Source organism: Panthera uncia, chromosome C2 (genome assembly GCF_023721935.1).
Source record: "Panthera uncia isolate 11264 chromosome C2, Puncia_PCG_1.0, whole genome shotgun sequence".
Classification (NCBI taxonomy): domain Eukaryota; kingdom Metazoa; phylum Chordata; class Mammalia; order Carnivora; family Felidae; genus Panthera; species Panthera uncia.
In genome coordinates, this window is record NC_064810.1 from 36564469 (window position 1) to 36580211 (window position 15743).

Genomic DNA, 15743 nt, shown 5'->3' on the forward strand with positions numbered 1-15743 from the left:
ATAGTAAATATTGCAAAAGGATGACCTCTACTTTTTGAATAGCTCTTTTTGCCTTACCTCCCATCCTCTTATCCACATCTTATAATATCTCTTCCATTTTAATAAATATGAAATTAAAAAGACTTGTCTCTGTAATGGCTTTATTTTTTAATGTTTATTTATTTATTTTTGACAGAGAGAGAGAGAGAGAGAGAGAGAGAGAGCGAGAGAGCGCATGAGTGGGAAAGGCAGAAAGACAGAGACAGAGAAAGAGACAGAGAATCCCAAACAAGGTCTCACTGTCAGCACAGAGTCCAATATGAGGCTTGAACTCATGAGTCATGAGATCAAGACCTGAGCCAAAACCAAGAGTCAGAGGCTTCACTAACTGAGCCACCCAGGTGCCCCTGTAATGGCTTTATTTGTATAATGAAAAGCCACCAATTTAGGAACTATTTTTATAAGGAGTATCCGGAACACATTATAAAAAAAATAGCTAAAATAATACAATCAGAATGTTTAATATGCAAGATTTTAATATATGCACAAATTGCTTATGTTTGGTGTATTTCCTTCAAATATTTTATTGAAAACTAAAACTGTGTCCTGCTTTACAAAGACACAGTAAGTTAATGAAGAGAAAAGTTAGCATAACTAAGCCTCAGCAAAAACATATTCAATATATGAGATGTTCTAATAAAGTCACATTTTATATTGCATTTTAATAGAATCAGGAAAACATGAAGAAAAGTGAATTAGAGCACATGGTAAAACAATAAGGTTTTGACATTTCAGCTATGGAAACATGGTATTTAGCATTTCAACATGAGCATCATGGTCTTTATAAATGCTAGTGAATTAAAAAATGCTTTTTGGCTCCTTTAAAATCCACTGATTTACTATAAGAGTATATAACTCATGAGACAAAGATATAAGTAATGCCAGAAGAAATGGTAGAGTTTATGAATAAAAACTGAATATCATAGTCTGTTTTAAAAAAAAAAATACAAAGCAAAGATGATATGAGGTAGAGTATATATTAAAATTATAAATTCTTCAAGTTAGTAATAAAGACTTGCCAATTAAAAAAATTTGTATACTGTCAAAAATTAAACTTACTTTAAGGGTGCCTGGGTGGCTCAGTCAGTTAAGTGGCTGACTTTGGCTCAGGTCATGATCTCATGGTCTGTGGGTTCGAGCCCTGCATTGGGCTCTGTGCTGACAGCTCAGAGCCTGGAGCCTGCTTTGGATTCTGTGTCTCCTTCTCTCTCTGCCCCTCTCCTGCTTGCTCTCTCTCTCTCTCTTAAAATAATAAACGTTAAAAAACTAATAAAAAATTAAAGTTACTTTATCTTCACGTGGGTCATTTTGTAGATAGGAAATTTTCAGTGCAAATTCTGAATAATATCCAATTAATATGTTCATTAATAAAATGTTACACTGAAAAAAATCTAACATTCATCATCTTCTAATAACTGTCATCTGATATCAGCATCAATAACAAAAGTAATTAAGAAGAGAAAAAATGAGATGGGAATAGGAATGAAAATTATTACACAAAAATAAAAAGCAATATAAGAAAATGTTAGAGGAAACTAGTTATATATTATGTACTTTTGACGATATACTACACTTGAGTCATAACTATATATCTTTTTACCTGGAGATGAAATACTAGTGTTAGAGAGATAGGATATGGAGACATAGATGGAGACACATCTTTTGCAATAATGTAGGCCAGAGGAACAGAGGTTCAAAGAGTAGTAGCAAAGACTGAAGAACATGCATATTTGGAGTATATTTTTCCCCCAACAAGAGACACTTTGACATTACAAATGGCTTGGTTTTCTTCAAGGACAAAATCATAAAATGATAGTAAAGCTTAAAGAAAAAAGAAATTCTAGGGGACATGTGGTGCTAAAGATAAAAATTATAATGACTTCAAAATTTTGCAAATTTAATCTAGTTTCAACAATTTTAAAACCATATGTAATAGATTTGCATACATTAGTAAGCAAGTGCACATTCCCAATATTGACATGGGACTCTACAAACTAAAGAACATTTCTAGATACATGCTACATAAATTTCACTAAAATTTTCCTTGATTTTTCCAGTCAGATGAAAAGTAAAAAATGATAGTTAGATGGTGAACTGGGCATCAAAAATATCATTAGAGTAATTCTGCAAATTAGAACAACTTCTTGTATCTCAGTTCACAATATGGTGTGTAGAAACAAGGTAAACAGCATTTTCAACATTTCATTGTCAATGTCAAATGGTTAGTTTGTACTGTAAAACACCTGTTCCATGTGGCAGTGACCTGCCATAAACAAACACAGTCTCAAGACTATATTCTGCAATCTGAGTCCTGAAACACTATAAAATAGGTACTGAACAATTTTATTTTACTTATAGCACTTATTACTGTCTCTCTATTCATTTATTTAAAAAAAAACAGAAAAAATCACACTTTCCCTCTTTCAAGCCAATAATTATGTCAATTATGTGTGATAAGAAACTTCTCATACAATCACCACCACCACCCTCATTAAAGGTGTCCTTTCATCTTGACTGTGTTTTAGTATTTATGTACCTTATGGCATAACACTTTATTGCATTTTGTAGTAGAACGTTACTTCCTGTATGGTACAACCTTCTATATAATTATAATACCACAAAGAGGATTTAACAACAATAACAAAGATATGGTGCAGTGCTCTTTTGTACATTTACATCTAAACAATGAACTTGTACACTATGGAAAATTTGTCTGTAAGTGTAGTTTTGTCTTTTAAGAATTTTGCTGAGAGACACCAACTTGACCAGTTCTCATTTATGCTAGTATTGTTCTCTACTCTTTCTACTCACAGCTACAGAATACAGAAAACATACAAAGAAGACATACTTAGAAAGTATAGTTCAGATTTCTCAGACTTTTGGAAAAGAATCTTTTCAATTTAGATACAGTAGGACTTGTGTAAGAGTAAATCTTAGAACAAAATAAAGCTCAGAAATAAGGTTTTCCATCCTTTATCTTAATCTATCTACTGTTTTGGTGATCTATTTGCAAAGGATATGAGAAATAAGCTGGAGACCTTATCATTGGCCTTAAAACTATTTAAAAAAAAAGAAAAAGAAAGAGAAGAAAGAAAGAAAGAAAGAAAGAAAGAAAGAAAGAAAGAAAAGAGAAATTAACTCCCGGCTCCCGGGCGTGTGGGTAGCTCAGGAGGTTAAGCATCTGACTGTGGCTCAGGTCATGATCTCGCCCTTCAGAGTTTTAGGCCTTCATTGAGCTCTGTGCTGACACAGAGCTCAGAGCCTGGAGCCTGTTTCAGATTCTGTGTCTCCCTCTCTCTCTGTCCCTTCTCCTGCTCGTGCTGTCTCAATCTCAATCTCAATCTCAATCTCTCCCTCCCTCCCTCCCTCTCTCTCTCTCTTTTTCTCTCTCTCTCTCTCAAAAAATAAACAAACATTAAAAACTTTTAAAAAAGGAAACTCTTACCATGTTATTTTTTCCAACATGACAAGATTTTAGTTTTCTAAATAGCTATCGTAATTGAACTACAATATTGTTAGAAGAAGGAGCTAAAATTTAAACAGTTGTAGACAATGTCCAGAAGGCATTACCAAGAAGTTGTATCTGAGTCTGGTAACGAATGAGTAAGATGCCTGTAGGGTGAAAAGCAAGAAAGGCCATTCCAAATAGAAAGAAAAGAAATGAAAGAGTATTTGGTGCTAAGGAACATAAAAATGTAAAATAACTTAGAAGGGTAATAGACTATGTTGTAAGTAGAAATAAATATAGGAGTTGTAGGTCATGGTAAGCAGTTTGAGCTTTATTGTATAAACAAGATACAGTTACAAAAACACATAGGGAAATTTCATTGAGCATTTATTATGGGCCAATTGTAGGAGCAAGTGCCTGTCCCATTAAATTCTTAAAACAACCTTTGACCAGGGTACTGTTGTTATCTTCCATTCACTAAAATGAAAAACTGAGGGGTAGACAAATTCATTTGCTTGTGTTGCAAAGCCCTAATTTGTACCCAAGCAAATGGGTCCAGAGCCCGTGTTCAACACTGCAATGCTCTACCCATTCTAACTAAGAAACTGTATTTTTATATTACGATGTGGAAGTGTAAATAGTCCAAAGATACTTCATTACAAGTACTCAGTAATGTTTAATTGTGTGAGTCTAATTTTAGTTTAAAATCTAATGAACAGGATAAGGGTATCTCAAAAATACTGAAAATGCCTCATAAAATATTCTTTCAAACTGCAGTTTCTTAGTTTTCTTTGTTGACATCCAAAAGAATGTTTCTGTTACCTTTTATGATCTTGCTTCTTTATAAGTGTTTCAGATATAATGGTTAGTCTGAGAGTTTCTGTTCTTAGGTTTGTATCAAAAATTACAAAGTATATAAACTTTGGTTCAAATTTATCCATAAAATAAAATGATAAAGAAACTATGCTCTGGTTTTTAAGGTGCTGGAGGCCATGATGTAAAACAAATAAACAGAAAAAGTCTTTGGAATCTGATTCAGCTGGGTTCAAATCTCACTTACTCATACTATAATTCTGTTGACTTGGGAAGATTACTAAATCTATTAAATGCCCTGCTTTCTTATTTCTAAAGTGTAAATAATAATACTTAACTCATATGTTCCTGGTGGGAATTATAAGATAGAATATTAAAATGGTTATACATTGTTAGATAAAATAGTTCTAAAAATGGTGCTGCCAATGTTATTGTTGTTATTATTTTTGTTCTTATAGCTATTGTTATTGTTGTTTGCTATCACTAAGAGTTGGCCAGGGGCACCTGGTGGCTCAGTCAGTTAAGCAGCCAACTTCAGCTCAGGTCATGATCTCCCAGTTTGTGAGTTCGAGCCCCGTACTGGGCTCTGTGCTGAGCGCTCTGAGCCTGGAGCCTACTTTGGATTCTGTGTCTCCCTCTTTTTCTCTGTCCCTCCCCCTGCTCACGTTTTGTCTCTCTCTAAAAAATAAACATCAAAAAATTAAAAAACAAAAAACAAAAACAAAAACTAAGAGTTGGCCAGCCAGCCCTCTCCCAAAGTTACCCATCCTAGCTCCTTTGGTTATTGATGTTCAGTTTCTGCCAGATTTTTAACGTTAATATGAAAAATCAACTTTTAAAAAATCATCCTCTACTTAAATTCTACCACCAGTGAATCTCTATTAATTGGTATAGTCAACTGACCATGGGATATATGTCATCCCCAAATACCCACTATGGGTGATCCTCATGAGTGGGTGATACTCATGATCATGATATGGGTGATATGGGTGATACTCATGATATGGGTAATACCCACTATTGGTGATTGCTCCATATTTAGTTTTCTTATAGTGATAAACTTGAAGCAAAAGTTTCTTGAGACTTAAGGTAGAGAGCTTTCTTTCAACTATCCCAGCATAAGAATAATAAGAAACTGCATGCTGAATCTAATTGGCTAATTTTTTTCCCCTAAGACTGAGTATATAATGCTATACTGTGTTTTCTCTGAAACACTGGTTTTCACATAGGGTTACTATGTCTCGGTAAATTTGAGAAATAGAATTTTCTCAAAGATTAGATCAGGGGCTGATGGCATACAGGGTTGAAAGGAGAAAAGATAAATACTCTCTTTTTTTAAATTTTTTTAAACGTTTATTTATTATTGAGAGAGAGGGAGAGAGAGAGCATGAGCATGGTAGGGGCAGACAGAGGGGGAGACACAGAATCTGAAGCAGGGTCCAGGATCTGAGCTGTCAGCACAGAGCCCAATGCAAGAATCGAACTCACAAACTGTGAGATCATGACCTGAGTCAAAGTCAGATGCTTAACCCACTGAGCCACCCAGGCGCCCCAATCTGCTTTGCTTCCTTACCAAAATTTGAGTCCTATGATTTCCCTTTGAATAATGGGTTTTAAAATTTTCTTTTTCTTTTTGTTTGTTTGTTTGTAGAGAGAGAGAGAGAGAGGGAGAGAGGGAGAGGGAGAGGGAGAGGGAGAGGGAGAGGGAGACGGAGAGGGAGACGGAGGGAGAGAGAGAGGGAAAGAAATGGAGGGAGGGAGGGAGGGAAACACAGAATCCGAAGCAGACTCCAGGCTCCAAGTTGTCAGCACAGAGCCCAACACACCTTGCTTGAACTCAAGAACTGTGAGATCATGACCTGAGCTGAAGTCGGACGCTTAACTTACTGAGCCACACAGGCGCCCCCAAATAATGGGTTTTAAAAGAACATCCGGGATTAACAAATGGAACAAAAACATGTAAGTATAATTATTATCCTTTCCTTTCCAATTTTAAATCTTTTCTTATAAAAAACTTTTTTCACTTTATTGTCATTAATAGCCATGTTTAAAATCATTTTCCTTAAAGGTATGATCCTCGAATAAATTTATACATATAGGTATTAAAGATATATAAAGGTATTAAACTTTTTGACAACTTTTTTAAAGTTTTAAACTTCTAAACTTTTTTAAAGTTTTAGTTTTCCCAATAATGTAATACAAAAAGTGTGCAAGATTATATACATATATATGTTACATGCATACAAATATATATTTACACAAAATACACACTTGTTAAAATCAATTTTTTTATTTCCCTTTTATCTTATACCAAATTCCATATATTCCTTTGTTTCCACATAGTCTCACTTGTGTACTTTCTATCACATTTCTAGGTAATTTTAATTATTGTTACTGCAATGATTTTAAACCTACAAAATAAACTCTCATAACTGCCCCCATAGTTTTTGAGAAGCAGTGAATTCTTTCAAATGTCAGTTATACATTTTTGTCTGTATTTAAAATATCCTACCTGACAATCATTGAAATTCCAATTCTTAATTCGGTTCAATTGCATTTAGTTATAATATATAGCATTGTTCATATATTAAAGGTAATGTTCCACACTTTACATTCAAAGGTGCCAATATCTCTCCAGATCAATGGCACCTCCCAAAGTGAACTGCTAGATTTTAAACAAGAGTTTAACCAATACAGCAATAATATACAGAAGGTAAGTTTCCTGTGTTAGGCTAGCAAGATGGCTCCCAGGAGCCCTCTGGGGTGGCCTTCATTACTTTAGCAAATTTGCTGTGGTCAAAGGTCTGCCCTTCAGAACTGCAGATACATAAACCTGATTTTGTCAGCACATTCAGAGTGTGTCCTTCTCTCTGGACCAGATATTGACCAAGCTCACGTGACTGATGTAAAAAAGCAGAAAGTCAATTGTTTTGTGGATAGAGTGCAATGGGTTCTTAACCCTCCTTTTGGCTATTACTCTTTGGTGTTTGTTTTCCACTTTTAATCAAATGATCCCTTCTATCTTACTATAAGTGCAATTTCTTTCACACCAAAGTCTGCTAGCGGTTATGAAATGGTGAAAGGAATCAGAGCATTCCCCAATTTTATTGCCCACCCCCTTTCAGAATGTTTTCAGAGCTAATGAGACTTCTCTGTAACTTTTCCCATATGCCAAATTTACTTTTGACAGAAAGGGAAGGAGACCAGCCCTCTAAATTTAAAAACAACAACAATAGGAGGAATAAAGTAAACTAAAGTTCTCCAAACCCTAAAAGTTTAAAGACTGTCTAAATCTTCACTGGGTTTACTCTGTTCAGTGAATACATGGTATCTGCTTTCTTATGTCATTGAACAAAATGTTTCTAAAATACTGCCTTGCTACATCCCTAAACTTGATCCTAAATGGCCTTTTCAGAGAGCTCACTCCCAATTACCTTAAGAAGAGCCAGGATACCACATGCTTAATAGTAAATATTTTCCTTATGAGCCATGGTATCCAAACTGCATTTCCCATGATATCTATAAACACAAAGGGACTGAATGGAAAATGTCCATATAGTACTATACCAATTCATAACAGCCTCTCCAAGGGCAGAGGATACCTGTGACAAAACCTTAGTCAACAGTCAATATGAGTCCCTGATGCTCTGACGCCAATTCAGAGAGTAAAAATTACCAGTGAATGCAACGCCACCTACTTCACCAACAAAGACAAAAAGTGCAAATAATTCATACTCCTGAAAGGGCGGGCCTACGCCGGCCGACTCCATCTTGTTCTGTGTTCTCCACCTTGAGTGACTATGTCCCCGACATGACCCCTTTTCCAGGAAAATCACAGACACCTCAGACCGCGCCTCCTCCCCTTGAGTAACCTCCCGCTCACCCGTTCAAACTTCCTGATCAAAACACGCCCAGTAACAGGACTCCGACCCTTCCCCAGCCAATCGGCTGAGGCCACAGCCATTACCTCACCAACTGCCCCTAGACCCCTATAAAACCTTTGTGTTTTTGAAACTCGCTCTCTCTCCCTGGTATCTCACCGCTGCGTCGGTGCAGGTAGGGGATTGAGCTCGAGCTAGCTCGAATAAAGGTTCTTTTGCTTTTGCATCGGACTCGGCTCCCTGGTGGTCTTTGGGGATCACGAATTCTGGGCATAACATTTGGGGGCTCGGCCCGGGATCCCCAAGACCCCCGAGGGACCCCCGACCCGGAGAGCCTGACTGGCCACGGTTAGTGTCTGTCTGTTTGTTCTGTCTTTTCTGTGTGAGCTCACTTCTGGAGTTCTGGTAGTGCCCGACGCGGTCTAAGTGGACGCACTGGAGGACCACGGGCCGGGAGTTTCGGAAGACGTTCCGATTCTCCCTTCTGGAGGGACGTGGAATCCCCTCAAAGGTCTGAGACGAGGCGGGTCGCTCCCGCTGGTCGGCGTGAGGCCGTCGTCTTTGGAGGGACGTGGAATCCCCTCATCGGTTTTGGAGGGACGTGGAATCCCCTCAAATGTCTAAGCTAGCTTTCAGTTTTGCTTCCATGGAGTTGGAAGATTTTCTAGGGGCCCTCTGTTTGTCTGTTTTTGTGTTTCTCTGTTTTGTTCTGTGGACTTACTGGACGGACGTTATGGGACAGACTCAGACTACTCCTCTAAGTATTATGATTGATCACTTTAAGGATGTGAGGGGAAGAGCTAACAACCTCAGTGTGGAAGTCCGAAAGGGTCGGTGGCAGTTTTTTTGTTCTAGCGAGTGGCCAACTTTCAATGTCGGATGGCCACCAGAGGGGACCTTCGACCTCCCTACCATCCACCGAGTCAGGAGTATCATCTCTCAGTCTAAGACGGGCCATCTTGATCAGCTCCCTTACATTATCACTTGGCAGGACCTTGTAGAAGACCCACCCTCTTGGCTTAAGCCCTTCCTAGCCCCGCTCCCTCCGGAGCCAAAACCCATTCTTGCTTTGCAGGGGACAAAGAAGAAAAGTCTTATCCAGCCTTCAGCACCCCTCTACCCTGTCTTACAGGGGGGTACTGAAGAAGAATTAATTTTTCCTCCCTCGTATAACCCCTCTAGGATGCCGGAAGAACACCATCCTACCCCTCCGGGGGAGGCAGACGCTGTTCCGAGAGCGGGAGGCGGAAACGCTCCAGTGGGAAGCCCGCCCTTCACCAGACAAAGGGCTCAGAGGGAGCAATCCGCCTCCGCCACCGACTCCACTATTCTGCCCCTGCGAGCCACCGGACCCCCAGACGCGGAGGGGAATCAGCCCCATCACTATTGGCCTTTCGCCACTAGTGACCTCTACAATTGGAAAGCTCAGAATCCTAAGTTTTCCGAGAAACCGGCAGGGCTTATTGATTTATTAGACTCTGTTCTTTTTACCCATCAGCCCACGTGGGACGATTGCCAGCAGCTTTTGCAGGTCCTGTTCACGACTGAAGAAAGAGAAAGAATCGTCAACGAGGCCCGAAAACTAGTTCCGGGTGCAGACGGGAGTCCCACCACCAACCAGGCTCAGATAGATGCCTCCTTCCCCTTAACTCGGCCCCAGTGGGATTTCAACACGGCAGAAGGTAAGGAGAGGCTCCGGGTCTACCGCCAGACTCTAATGGGGGGTCTCCAAATGGCTGCTAGAAAGCCAACCAATTTGGCCAAGGTAGGAAATGTACAACAGGGAAAAGATGAATCTCCGGCTGCCTTTTTAGAACGGATCATGGAGGCATTCCGTACCTATACCCCCATGGATCCAGAGGCTCCGGAAAGCAAGGCAGCTGTTATCATGGCCTTTGTAAACCAATCGGCCATAGACATTAGGAGAAAATTACAGAAAATAGATAGACTAGGAGAAAAAAGTCTGCAGGACTTACTGGTGGTAGCCGAAAAGGTATATAATAACCGGGAGCTTCCTGAGGACAAGCAGGCTCGCGCCATGGCGGCTGCCAGCAGTAAGCAGACTCGAGACCTGGCCAGAATACTACTAGCTACCACTGCTGACTCCCCTGAGGAACGAGACCGCCGTCTCCGGCAGCTGGCAGACGACACAAGAAAAGGTAAAAGAACCACCAAGGGGGGGAAGCAGAGGCTGCAGAAGGATCAGTGCGCATACTGCAAGGAGATAGGGCATTGGGCCCGAGATTGTCTGAAAAGGGCCGGCGGGAAAGGAAGCAAGACTGACCGAGTAAAAGTCCTAGAGCTAGATGAACTAAGTGATTAGGGGAGTCGGGGTTCAGACCCTCTCCCCGAACCCAGGGTAACTCTTAAAGTGGAGGGGACCTCTGTTGACTTCCTTGTCGACACTGGAGCACAACATTCGGTCCTCCGCACCCCACAAGGAAAACTAGCCAGCAAGAAGTCCTGGGTACAAGGGGCAACTGGTATGAGCCAGTATTCATGGACTACCCGAAGAACAGTAGATTTGGGAACGGGCCGGGTATCCCACTCCTTTATGGTAATACCAGAATGCCCCTACCCGCTGTTAGGACGGGACTTACTGACCAAGATTGGAGCTCAGATAACTTTCAGACAAGGGGGGCCTCAGGTCACTGATGGCAAGGGCCACCCCATCCAGGTACTGACCATGAAACTGGAGGATGAATACCTCCTCCACCAGGAGGCGCTCCCGAGAGAGGATAATATAGACAGATGGCTACAAGAATTCCCCTCGGTTTGGGCAGAGACTGGGGTGGGGGATGGGACTAGCCGCTCATAGGACCCCAGTCCTGGTAGAGCTCAAGCCAGGAGAGAGTCCGGTAAGGATCAAACAATACCCCATGTCACAGGAGGCCCGGAAGGGGATCCAGCCACACATCCGGAGACTACGAAGCCTAGGGGTACTAGTTCCTTGCCAGTCTGCCTGGAACACCCCCTTACTGCCGGTCAAAAAGCCTCACACAAATGACTACCGACTGGTACAAGACCTCCGGGAAGTAAATAAGAGGGTCGCGGACATACACCCAACTGTTCCCAACCCATATACTCTCTTGAGCTCCTTGGCGCCCTCCAGGGTCTGGTATACTGTACTAGATTTAAAGGACGCCTTCTTCAGTCTGCCGCTGGCACCCCAGAGCCAACCCCTGTTCGCCTTCGAGTGGCATGATCCGGAGGAGGGCTACAGTGGGCAACTCACCTGGACACGGCTACCTCAGGGATTCAAAAATTCACCCACCATCTTCGACGAGGCACTACACGAGGACCTGGGTGAGTACAGAAGGGAGCACCCTGGCCTCACCCTCCTACAGTACGTAGATGACATCCTGATTGCTGCCGACACGGCCAAAGACTGTGAGCGAGGGACCCAGGACCTGCTGGCTACCCTGGGGGCCTTAGGGTACCGGGCATCCGCGAAGAAGGCTCAGATATGCAGGGAGAGGGTAAGTTACCTGGGATATATCCTGGAGGGCGGACAGCGGCGGTTATCAGATGCCAGAAAAGAAACTGTCCTAAAGATCCCTACTCCCACCTCCCGAAGACAAGTGAGGGAATTCCTAGGATCAGCCGGCTACTGCCACCTCTGGGTTCCAGGTTTTGCTGAGATCGCCAGGCCCCTATATGAAGCTACCAAAGAGGGGAAAACATTTAAATGGACTGAAAAAGAAGAAATTGCCTTTAATCGGTTAAAAAAGGCCCTCCTAAGTGCCCCAGCCCTGGGCCTACCAGACATTACGAAACCCTTCCACCTCTTTGTAGACGAACATAAGGGAATAGCAAAAGGGGTTCTAACTCAAGCCTTAGGCCCCTGGAACCGCCCAGTGGCTTACCTGTCTAAGAAACTAGACCCAGTGGCTGCCGGCTGGCCACCATGCCTAAGAATTATTGCGGCGACAGCACTCCTAGTCAAGGATGCAGACAAACTGACCCTAGGACAGGAGATCTGGATCACGACCCCACACGCCATTGAAGGGGTCCTGAAACAGCCTCCTGATAGATGGATGAGCAATACACGTATGACTCATTACCAGAGCCTCCTACTCAACCCTCCACGAGTGCGGTTCCACCCCAGTGCAGCCCTCAATCCTGCAACCCTGCTGCCCGACCCTGACCTAGGTGCTCCACTACATGACTGTGCGGGAATCCTGGAACAAGTACATGGATTCCGGATGGACCTGACCGACCAGCCCCTCCCCGATGCCGAGGCTACTTGGTTCACTGATGGCAGCAGCTTTGTGCGAGATGGACACAGGTATGCGGGTGCAGTGGTGGTCACCGAAACGGACACCGTATGGGCGGAGGCTCTACCCTCCGGAACGTCAGCCCAGCGAGCGGAGCTCATAGCCCTCACCAAGGCGCTGATGCTGGGAGCTGGAAAACGGCTTAACATCTACACAGACAGCCGTTATGCATTTGCCACAGCTCATATTCATGGGGCAATTTATCAGGAGAGGGGGTTACTGACGGCAGAAGGACGGACTATAAAAAATAAGCAGGAGATACTTAACCTGCTTACGGCCTTATGGCTTCCTGCCAAGCTAGCCATTATCCACTGCCAAGGGCACCAAAAAGCTGATAACCCAGTAGCTAGAGGTAATCGAAAGGCTGACCAGGCAGCCAAGGCAGTAGCCCTTACTCTAGTCCCCACCATGACCATACAACTACCGGACCCGGGAGACCCAGTTTTACCAGACCAGCCCAAATACTCCCAGGAGGAGTTACAGCGGATCAAGAAACTCCCCATGGCCCAGGAGATAAAGGGATGGTGGTATACACCTAACAAGGAGCTCGTGCTGCCAGACCGGCTCGGAGTCTCAATATTAGAGCACATGCATCGGTCTACTCACATGGGGGCCCGAAAATTAAAAGACTTAATCCGACATGCCGGAATCAAGATTCACCAACAGGACACCAAAATAGAGCAAGTTGTATCTGCCTGCAAGACCTGCCAACTCACCAACGCGAAAGCCACATCAAATAAAAAAGGAACCAGGCTCAGAGGCACCAGACCGGGAGCCCAATGGGAAGTCGACTTCACTGAAGTCAAACCAGGAAAGTATGGTTATAAATATCTTTTAGTATTTACAGACACCTTCTCTGGCTGGGTGGAGGCATACCCAACCAAGCATGAAACGGCTCAGACGGTGGCTAAGAAGCTACTAGAAGACATCTTACCCAGGTATGGTTTTCCTGCCATGGTAAGATCAGACAATGGACCAGCTTTTATCTCTCAGGTAACACAGGCAGTAGCCAAGGCGGTGGGGGCAAACTGGAAATTACATTGTGCTTATAGGCCCCAGAGCTCAGGACAGGTAGAAAGAATGAATAGAACCCTAAAAGAGACCCTTACCAAATTAACCATGGAGACTGGCGGGGACTGGGTGACTCTCCTACCGTACGCCCTTTACCGGGTTAGAAACACTCCTTACACTCTGGGTTTTACTCCCTACGAGATCATGTTTGGCAGGCCACCCCCTGTTATTCCCAGCCTTCGAGCTGAACTTCTTGCAGAGTTTAAAGATCAAGAACTTTTTCTTTCCTTGAGAGGGCTCCAGAGGGCGCACGAGGACATTTGGCCGCGCCTCCGTGCCATCTACAAGGCTGGCCCGACCCCGACACCTCATCAGTACAAGCCGGGAGACTGGGTCTATGTCAAGAGGCACCACCGAGAGACTCTCGAGCCGCGCTGGAAGGGACCCTACATTGTAGTGCTGACAACCCCCACCGCTCTCAAAGTAGACGGCATCGCGACCTGGGTCCATCACACCCACGTTCGGCCAGCGGACCCCTCCTCGATCCGGAAGGACTTCGTCACGCGATGGGCCATCAGTCGGGACCAACACAACCCGCTCAAGCTCAAGCTCAAGCTACAGCGCATTCGACCCACCTAATATTGGTAACTCTGTTAACTCTGCTTGTCATTGCTCATGCTACCGGGAGTCCCCACACCCCCCAAAACATCACCTGGCAGATCATAGATACCAGCTCAGGGACAATACTTAATTAGACCTCCTAGAGCCACCCCAGGGACACATGCTTCCCAGAACTTAGCGTAAACCTCCAAACTCTGTTCCCCTTGTCACCATAAATGCAGCCGGTCCCATGATTGGGTCCGTAAGTTACATGACAAGGGGGGAATGAAAGGGCGGGCCTACGCCGGCCGACTCCATCTTGTTCTGTGTTCTCCACCTTGAGTGACTATGTCCCCGACATGACCCCTTTTCCGGGAAAATCACAGACACCTCAGACCGCACCTCCTCCCCTTGAGTAACCTCCCGCTCACCCGTTCAAACTTCCTGATCAAAACACGCCCAGTAACAGGACTCCGACCCTTCCCCAGCCAATCGGCTGAGGCCACAGCCATTACCTCACCAACTGCCCCTAGACCCCTATAAAACCTTTGTGCTTTTGAAACTCGCTCTCTCTCCCTGGTATCTCACCGCTGCGTCGGTGCAGGTAGGGGATTGAGCTCGAGCTAGCTCGAATAAAGGTTCTTTTGCTTTTGCATCGGACTCGGCTCCCTGGTGGTCTTTGGGGATCACGAATTCTGGGCATAACAACTCCTATCAATTAAAAACAAACAAACAAAAATTTTGTTTATCTCAATTTAGAGACCATCCTTGGAACCTCCAATAGATGGAAAGGCCATTTATTACACCTTGCCCTGGAAACTCCTATTTTTTGCCTGTGATCCTGGAACAATTATTAATTATGCTTAGTTCTTTCAAAATGTCCCAGTTTGAGGGGCACCTGGGTGGCTCAGTTGGTTCAGCATCCGACTTCAGTTCAGGTCATGATCTCACACATCTTAAGTTCCAGCCCCGCATTGGGCTCTGTGCTGATAGTTCGGAGCCTGGAGCCTGCTTCGGATTCTGAGTCTCCCTCTCTCTCTGCACCTCCCCAACTTGTGCTGTCTGTGTGTCGGTCTGTCTCTCTCTCAAAAATAAATAAACATTAAAAAATTATATAAAAGTGACAGTTTGAGAAGACTTTTCTTGCAAAGTCAATTCTTTTCCAGATCTTGTATAATTCTTACCTTTACACATGCAGCTCCAGTCACACTGGCTTTCTAGTAATCTCTTTTAAGCCATGTTTACTCTCATCACATGTCTTTGCAAACACTGCATTAAATGATGGTTTCTCCCTCAAAATTACACATTCTTTAGATCTCAGCTCAGTGGTCATTTAGGATGTCTTCCTTGACTTCAATGAATTAATATTCATATCTACCTATTATTCACCTCCAGTGTGCAATGTACACAGTCAAATCTATTTGCATTTTTTACATATAGTTATGACCCCTGTATATGTTTTTGTCATTTCCACTAAACTGCAAACTCCATGAAAGCAAAAGCTGAAAAGTTTTTGAAGACTAAATTTCTAGGACATAGCACCATGCTAGCACCATTTGTGAGCTTTAATAACATTTATTGAATAAACAAATAAACAAAAACTTAGAAGAAGATGTAATGGATTTAGTAACATTTATACAACCAACTACAAATTAGCTTTCTGCTTTTTACTTT

General features: G+C 43.1%; 1 protein-coding gene across 1 annotated transcript; it reads left to right on the forward strand.

The window, feature by feature from the left end:
- Positions 1 to 8247: 8247 nt before the first annotated feature.
- On the forward strand, positions 8248 to 14490 carry LOC125920830 (uncharacterized). The gene is given in 2 exon segments (XM_049628004.1): positions 8248 to 10972; positions 10974 to 14490. Coding segments are annotated over 2 exon segments (5310 nt in total). The 5' UTR covers positions 8248 to 8797; the 3' UTR covers positions 14109 to 14490.
- The last annotated feature ends 1253 nt before the right edge of the window (positions 14491 to 15743 follow it).